This window comes from Olea europaea, unplaced genomic scaffold (assembly GCF_002742605.1).
Source record: "Olea europaea var. sylvestris unplaced genomic scaffold, O_europaea_v1 scaffold372, whole genome shotgun sequence".
NCBI lineage: Eukaryota > Viridiplantae > Streptophyta > Magnoliopsida > Lamiales > Oleaceae > Olea > Olea europaea.
Genome location: NW_019256525.1, coordinates 2,365 through 11,390, shown reverse-complemented (window position 1 = coordinate 11,390; position 9,026 = coordinate 2,365). Strand labels below are relative to the sequence as shown.

Below are 9,026 nucleotides of genomic sequence, written 5' to 3'. Positions count from 1 at the left end.
AAAAAGGAAGCAATGCAACAAATGGCCCCAACTTGTTCTGCAACTGTTGCATAATGCTTCAACTTCAACTTCAAAAAGGTAATAACATACATTTGCATTGTTATATTTACAAAACTCGAATAAACGATGGTACAACAAAGACAAAAAGCAGAACCATGGAACGAAACCTATAATACATCATACAAAAAGTATCAGTTAAACTCAATTCAGATATCTTCTTATTGGCATATAACTAGTTACAAGTTTACGACACACTAATCTTCATTCTTTGAATCCTTAGAGGTACAGGGTTTTCTAAAACTGACACATTAATGTTGTTCCAAACATCTGATTTTTTTGGAAGCTGAGCAATTTTCTCTGCTATCATCAAGTCTTCGGGAAGTACAGAACCAAATACGGTGTATGAATTTTTCCATTCTTCGTGATTTGCCAAGCTTATGAAGAATTCAGGACCAGAGCCAACCCATGCTACTGATCCTCTTCTTATGGTAGGGCAGTACTCTGACGGGATTTTATTGAATGTCATTCCTTGGGCATCAAGTGTTCCTTGAACAAGAGCAAATGGAGGACCAAAGGAAGCCTGAAAAGACAAAAGAAGATGAAATCAAGATGATTTTCCAGCAAATGGAATAATCAGATGATTTTCCAAACAAATTAAAGCAGCGGAAAATAATAACTTATCATCAGTCACTAAAAAAATCAGTCCAACGCATTGAAACATAAAACAAAAACACAAACAGAAATAAAGAGTTAAGTAATAAGGTTAGCAAATCTTGACCATAAACATTTATAGGAGGATAAATAAAAGTAATAAGGAGAAAGAGATTAAAATGAATGATATCTAGTTTCTCTACCGCTTTAAATTCCTCTAAAACTGATCTAATACTACAGATTTCATGGAATTTTGTAGGCATGCACATAGGAATATGTGCTAAGCTTAAAATAATTGCTTATAGGTAAACAGTTAAGTTCAATAAAAATAACTCTTTTGTTGGTCAAAGTAGGAAATAAGCAAGTACTTATTTTGAAAATAACCCTTTCCTTGATGTCAAAATAAGTGACTATTTTTTACTTCAATTAAGAAAAGTAGCATATCCAAACATGTTTAGAATTAAAATCCACTTAAAAGTAAGTTTGAATTAATTTTAAGCTTAGCCAAACATCCTCTTCACAAATGTGTGAAAGAAGAACTAAATGACACTAGTTTGAAAAATATCTTTTATTTTGGATTGTGTGCGAGTATAAAATTGGTTAAACAATTATGCCGCTTTTCCAACAAAATATGGCATGTCTTTGCCAAATTTATGGGAAATACTGGAAATGGCCTTACCAGTATTGCTGTGGGAAATCAAACGCATAAAATTCAGTCTTTTTCAACATGTAAATCAAGGGTAGAAAGGGATTCACAATTAAGAGGGAAAATAGACATTGTGCAATGTTGGGGATGAAATCAGGTGTGGGTCAGTTTGTTTAATATTTTATTGAGATTTTGAAGTTTCAAAGTTGCAAAATTGCTAATGATCAGCCTTTTAAGCACCATCAAACGGGGGGGATAATAATCAGGCAAGTGAAATGAATCAAAATGATGACTCTGAATGAACAGAACAGACTCCTAAGTTCCTCTTAGTAGTCAAGACTACATATGCAAATACAATGATCAGGGATGCACAAGACCAAGAAACAATGTTTAGTTCTTACATCTTCGATGTGTTTTCCTTTTGCATCCCAAGATTGACCACGACTTTCTGCTCGATAGAAATGGCAACCTGCACAATGGCGTACTGCCAACAACTCTAGGATGTATTTGACTGAAAGTGGAGAACAATCAGGGAAAAGCTGCACAAAATTATAAAGTTCATCAGTGAAATATTTTTTTAATAAATACAGAAGTATATTAAATAACATCCAAGAAACTCTGCCCATTTTCTCTCTCTACTTCACTTATAGCATGTTTGCTACAGTGAATTGAATAGTACTTGATAACATTAAAGAGGTAAAAAAAAGCTAAAATTTTACCAATTATATCGCTTAGTCATGTCCAGCATTGCATACCAAATATACTCTTGCGGTACAAAACTTCACTATCTTCCTCTAAATTTCAAGTCTCTTCTTTCCTCACTCAACTCTTCCATTTTCTTCAGTGGTTTTTTATTCAATACACTTTTGCTTCTCATGACAGAGATATAAAGTAAAATAGATTCGTAGTTAGAAATTGTGACCTTTTCAGGAGTATTTTGTAAAAGATTTCTCATTTCGTAAAGACTTCTTTTAGTAAGTTCTGGAAACTAAATTTACCGGTGGATCAAAAACACGTAGAATGTTTTGGATAATATAATACGAAAATAGTTTCTAGTACTGTTTCTAGTGCCATTTTATTTTAAAGAGAGTTGGAAGCATGAGTAGGATGCACTTTTTTTTAGTTCATATATGAACATATATATTTTTGGTATGTTGGACAACTGAAAATTGTCTCTGAAAATACGACCAATAAGTAATAACTAAACCTTTTACTGATCAAGACAAATGTAACGTGTTGACATGCTTTCCTGACTCAGAGTGTCAATCTTTTTCAGCACACCCTCAAGGAGGTTCCTTGCATAATTATATAATCTAATTGACTAATTAAAAGCTAGGAATTAATTTTATGACAGACTTTGACCACTCTTTTTTTGAAAGGTAATCCAATATTTTATTAATTAAGGAATAATACATAGGAAGTGTATTTACTTTAAGTCAGAAAGAAACAACACGAAATTGGGCATCCCGTCTATATGCCTAGTAGCCGTAGCATTAAACCAAGTATACAATGTCAAAAATACACTTCCATAATCTGCTTTGTTGTCCGTGTTTGATAATCAATACAGAGGTTGTATATTTCTCTCTACACACTCCATACAATACAACGTAGAATAAGGTCCCACACAAGCTTGCTATCCTTATCATGGAACTTTCTCTTATATGCCTTTAGCACGTCTTCCATACACCTCGGTAACATCCAATCCATGTGTTGAAATGCCAGAACGTCGTTCCACAGCAAACGACCAGCATCAAAATAAAGGAATAAGTGGTCAATTGTCTCCCTCATCCCTCCTACACACATAGAACCACTCTATAACATAAAAACCCTAGCTCGAAGGTTATCCACCATTAACCCCTGTTCCCTAACAACCGTCCAAAGTAAAAATGCCACATTTGGAGGTAATTTACATAATGAACTCTCCACGGGTCTCAATAAGGATCTAAAATAAGTGTTGATCGAAAAGATACCATCTCGTGTCAACCTCCACCTGATACAATCACCGTCTCCTACCCTGAAGTGCACCTTATACAAAGATGTCAGAAGCAACGCATAATCATCCACTTCTCAGTCCTACAAACCCCACCGAAAAACAATGTTCCAATTGAGACTTTCAATATGTATATCTAAATCTCATTCACCGTAGTAGATAGCTCCAAAGTAATAGGATACAAAGAGGAAATCCTGTCCTAAGCGGTTGCTCTCCGAACTAACAATCATCCCAAAAATTAATAGTATTACAATTCCCAAGACAATCTATCCTAAAAAAGATCCACCTTCGACGGATATACCGCCACAAACTCACCCCATAAGAGCCACGGCCGTCGACTGAGCACCAACCCTTGCCCATCATATTTTGCCCCTATAATTTCTTTCCAAAAACCCTCCTTCTCCATTTCGAGTCGTCACAAACACTTACCCAACAAGGCCTTATTAAACAATACAAGGCTCCTCAATCCGAAAATCCACACCTTGGAGAACAAACTGCATCCCAGTTAACCAAATATAATTTCTTCTCCTTCCCTACTCCTCCCCACAGAAACTCCATTTGAATCCTCTTCAATCTTTTTGCCACTGCAGCAAAAATAGGAAACAATGATAAAAAATAAGTAGGAAGATTCGATAAAGTAGACTTAATGAGAGTAAGACGACCATCCTTTGAGAGGTACATACGCTTCCACTCCACTAGCCTTTTCTCCACCCTTTCCATAATATTGTTCCAAAAATGTATACTTTTAAACCGTGCTTCTAAAGGAAGCTCAAGATATGACATAAGCAGCCTTACAACCCAATAAAGCAGTCAACTCCTCCACGTTCTCGACCTTTCTCACTGTGATAGCTTCAGATTTCCCAAGATTTATCTTCAGTCCAAATATAGCTTCAAAACACAGAAGCAAACGACACAGGTTCCTGAATTGCTCAACATCTGCATCACAAAAGATTAGTGTATCATATGCAATAATGCAAACAACAAATGAGATACCTGCAGCTAATCAATCATAAACCCCTTGTAATGGAGACAAAGGATTCACTTGCCTTAATCCTCTACTACTCCGAAAATAACTCTCAAGAGTGTCTTTCACCATAACTGAGAAAGAAACAGTAGAGATACAAAACAAAAATCTACTGGCACCACCTTATCTCAGAAGCCACATTGTCTGAGCATATACAAAAGAAATTCCCAATTTAAGTGATCATAAGCCTTTTGAATGTCAAGCTTAAATAACATCTCTGGAACCCCTAGACGCATTCTTAAGTCGATGCATTCATTCGCCATAAGTATGGAATCCATAATTTGGCACCCATTGACAAAAGCAATTTGAAACTTAGACACCACTTTCTCTAGCACCTCCTTTAATCAATTCGCCAGAATCTTCGCAATAATCTTGTCTATCCCACTCAATAAACTGATAGGACGAAAGTCTTTAATATCCGTTGCTCCCGATTTCTTAGGAATCAACACAATAAATGTAGCATTGGAGTTTCTCAAGAACCTGCCACACTGGAAAAACCAAGTAAGGACAACCATAATATCCGATCGCACCACTTCTCAACAAACCTTATAGAATGAGAAAGAAATATTGTCCGATCTTGGATCCTTGTCGTCATTCATTCTGAACACCACCTCCTTAATTTCATCCTCCTCAAATGGTCTCTCTAACCAATCGGCATTCTCCTCATTAATAGTAGAAAAAGTCTAGCCTTCCAATTCCAGCCTCGAGTCAAACTGCTCCTGATAAAGAGTTTGAGAGAAACTCACTAGTTAGGTCCCGATATCATGCGGTTCCTCATAAGTAACCCCATCTACCTCCAACATAGTGATAGAATTGTTTCGTCAGTTTGAATTAGCAACCTCGTGAAAAAACTGAGTGCATTCTTCAACCCCAAATTTCTGACGCCAAGCAATCTACTCCATCTTTACCAACCTCTCCAACTTCATCTTAATTCTCCACATCTCTCCCTCTCATCCCCTACCAATCCTCGACTCTCCTCCTTTCTATCCAAGTCTTCTATATCTAAAAGGCATTGATTTTTTACGACAGTTAATATCTCCCCCAACTCCTCATTCCACCTCTTCAAATCCTTTTTCAAAGCTTCAATTTTTGATCCAACACATAATTGGGAGACCCCCTGAAGTCATACGATGCCCACCACGTCCATACTCGCTCCACAAAACTTTCTATTTTTAGCTATATCTTCTCAAACTTAAATGGGGCCTTCTTCCAGTGCACCTCACATTCTCAGATAACGAAATAGGGAAATGATTTGAATACACCCTTCCCAATCTCCTCTGGGTACTTTTCCTCCCACTCTCCACATGCGAGAAACCAATCTATTCAGGACAAGATAGGTTGATCTCGATTAAATGACTAAGTAAAATCTCCTCCAATCATAGGCAGGTATACCAACATGTTCTCCCTGATAAAATCTGAGAAGTCCTCCATGGCCTCCGTTAATCTCCCACCAGTATACCTCTCAATAGAAAATCAAACCATATTAAAATCTCCTCCAATACACGTTGGAAGGTTCCACCAAGCCATCATACCAGCCAGCCTATCCCACAATCCACCTCTACTCTCATCAACATTAGACGCATGAACTTCTATAAACATCCATTGAAATCCATCCCCAATATTTTTAAATGAAAGCACAAGAGAAAATAGCCCTTCACTAACCTCCTCCATATAAAAAACTATAGTGTCCCACATGACTAGCACACCTCCTGAAGCCTCCGATAACCCCAAAAACTGATACCTGACATGTTGTCCCCCCCATAGACTAGTCACAACAGCCCTCAAAACGACCTCCAACTTTGTTTCTTGTAAGCATACAAGGTCAGCCTTTCAACCTCTTATCGGATTTTGAATGCCTAACCTTTCCTCGACTTCATTGAGCCCCTCACATTCCAACTAATTATTATTGGGATCATCTTACCACTCCATTTAAAGCAAATATCAACATATATCAACAAAGGCAAAACAGAAAACTAGTTACATGATGGTTTAGCAAATCTCTAAATGCAGTGTGCTTATATGAATGTTGTTAATTTGTCTTCACATGCAGGTACACAATTGCGATTTTATGTATAAATACAAGACTATAAAGCTTATTAGAGATTAGCACAGTAATCATTTAGTTTTTTTCTTTCATTGGTGCTTGAAATGTCTGGATGCATAAATACAAGATTATAAAGGTTACTGGAGATTGCAATGGCAGCCATTGGAAACTTTCTTTCCTTGACGTGATCCAGATGTACAAGAAACCACTCCGTGATTAAATCAATTATATGAATCTGGTTACGTAACCACGAGAGTAACTTATGGGCCTGTTCACTTACTCAAGAATATGAATGTATACCTTGATATGAAGAGTACCATGTTCTGTCTCTAAGCCAACAATACCCTTAAACAATAAAAGAGAGAATGAAAAGTTAATTCATGAAGAAAAATTCATAATCCACAGGAGTCCAGCATCAAGAAGAAATGAAAGACTACTCTTTTGACGGTTTATTAGGAAAACATCAAAAGGGCAAGAGCGCGGGGAGAGGAAGAGAAAAAGTAACAATTAAAAGAATGCAGCAATTATTAACACGGAGAGAGATAGTTACTGGCTACATCGTAGAAAATAGTAAGAAGTAACCAAAGACAATTCAGTTATTTGTATACCTCTCCTCTTCCAAAGACAACGCCAGAAGTCCACATGACTTTGTTTCCTACATCCTGCTTTTCAGGGACCAGTATATCCTTCTGTTTTTTCAACCAACACTGAAACAACGGAATAAAAAATAAAAATTATTCTGTCAATCACAGAGTCGATGACGGTGATAATTAATGGTTCGTTGAGCTAAATCATATTGATGGGGAAGAATCTACAAATACTTACTACTACATTACTTCTCCTACTATGTCCTGTGTGCTTTATACATGCACTAATGCGCAAACACAACAATTCTACTAATGCGCACTAATTAGCATAGGGCTTTGAGCTCAATATATAGTGCACATTAATTTTAACTTCACAATTTTAGTTGGCTAATTAATCTTGGAAAGCAGGTCATGAGATTTCCACTAGACCAGTTTTCTTAATTGTTCTAGTCATAGAGAACTTGAATCTACATCAACGTCTCGGGCTTACCATCTACATATTTGGCTCTCAACTTTAGTTACATTTTTTCATAAAATTGTAATTTCTCCAACACTATATTAGAGAACTAAGTTTCCAATTCTGCAACCAGCACAAACATTCAAAGAACACAAATTTATTTGAAAAACAGCCATATCTATCCTCTACCAATCAAGTACATAGAAGATTATAGACAGAAATTAAAACAAAAGAGAAAGAAATTCCAACTAACCTCACCGAATTTGTTCCCACAAGCCTGCTTATTCCCACAAAAAACCCAGGTATCACAAAGACAAGGCCCATCATTTCCAGTACACATGGCTTTACAAGCTTTACAACATTCACCAGAAGAATTGAATTTGAAATCTGTGCCCCATTTGACAGCAGCCCCCCAAAGCTCCAAATTATCAATCCCTTTACAACACAACCCACCAGTAGCGCCGCCACTCTTTACGCCGTTAACCCACTTTTCACCATTTTCATCGGACTCAGCCAGTGCTAATGATTCAACATTTGAATCATTTTCTGGTACTGATGGCCTTAAAACCAATATCACGAACATGTAGATCATCGAACAAGATACCAAACCGATTAAAAGCAGGATCAGAGAGGCCCAACGAGTCGGCTCGGAGACATTCGGTTTCCGACCCATAGATTATTTTGAGATTTCTGAACACTGAAGTACAGAACTCAGAATTCAGAGATAATTTTATATTTTATCTGACTGGCTGAGGTATCATTGACTTGAGAAATTGAGGTGGCCGGATTTGTGTATTAAATAAATTTATAAATAGTTGTATTTATTTTTATTTAATAAAAGTATTAAATTAGGTAAAATCAAATGTATACTTCGTCGCACCCATTTGGTAGTGATTTTTTACGTCAAGAGTTATTTCACTATTCTAACCTTCATTTTTTACTTTCTCAGCGACCTTTGCATTTCTCTTTAATGATTAAAAAATCAATTCTTATAATTACTATCGAACAGATCCTTATTTTTACTTCTTGCAGTTTAAAATTATAAAATTTATAGCAATTGTAATAAAAAAAAATTAAATAAATTGTAATACTGTTATTTGTACCTTACATATCGAATTGAAATAATTTAAACTCTTAATACCCCACTTAATGTAGAATTAATTGCAATTTCTCTTCTAAAAACCTAAACTCTATTATATTAAATTTCAACCAATAACATTTAATTCTTTTAACTCAACGCAACGGTGATCGCATATGATAATTTCCTCCCTTAAATCTAGAGGATGACACCGTCCCAACTTTTATTTTATTTTTATATTAAAATTGTATTTTAAAAGTAAATAAAAAATAGATAAGTAAATAAATGAAACGACAAATAAAATTAATTTGCTACGCTATTTTAACTAAGCTCCTGTTTGGGGACCTTTTTTAGAAAAATATTACTTTGAACAATGAATTTTCGAAGAATGTATGGTTAAAAAGTAGAAAAATTTTTATTTATGTGTAGAATATTTTATTATGTGAATGCGTTATTAAAAATAAATATATAGGAAAAAAGAGTTTTGAAAGAACGTGAGACGAACAAGATATTTGATTGATATGAAAAATGATTTTTAGAAAAAAAAAA

At 35.6% G+C, this 9,026-nt stretch overlaps 1 protein-coding gene across 2 annotated transcripts; it reads right to left on the bottom strand.

The window, feature by feature from the left end:
* Positions 1 to 32: 32 nt before the first annotated feature.
* LOC111386752 lies at positions 33 to 8,159 on the bottom strand. Of its 2 annotated transcripts, XM_023011216.1 has the most exons (5): positions 7,653 to 8,159; positions 6,964 to 7,062; positions 6,656 to 6,700; positions 1,699 to 1,836; positions 33 to 580 (listed from the first exon to the last, which is right to left on the bottom strand). In XM_023011216.1, exons 1-5 carry the CDS (start codon positions 8,070 to 8,072, stop codon positions 245 to 247), a joined length of 1,038 nt encoding a protein of 345 aa, XP_022866984.1. In that variant the 5' UTR covers positions 8,073 to 8,159; the 3' UTR covers positions 33 to 244. The 2 variants fall into 2 exon arrangements, with proteins under 2 accessions (XP_022866984.1, XP_022866985.1); XM_023011217.1 differs by lacking the exon at positions 6,656 to 6,700.
* Positions 8,160 to 9,026: the final 867 nt, after the last annotated feature.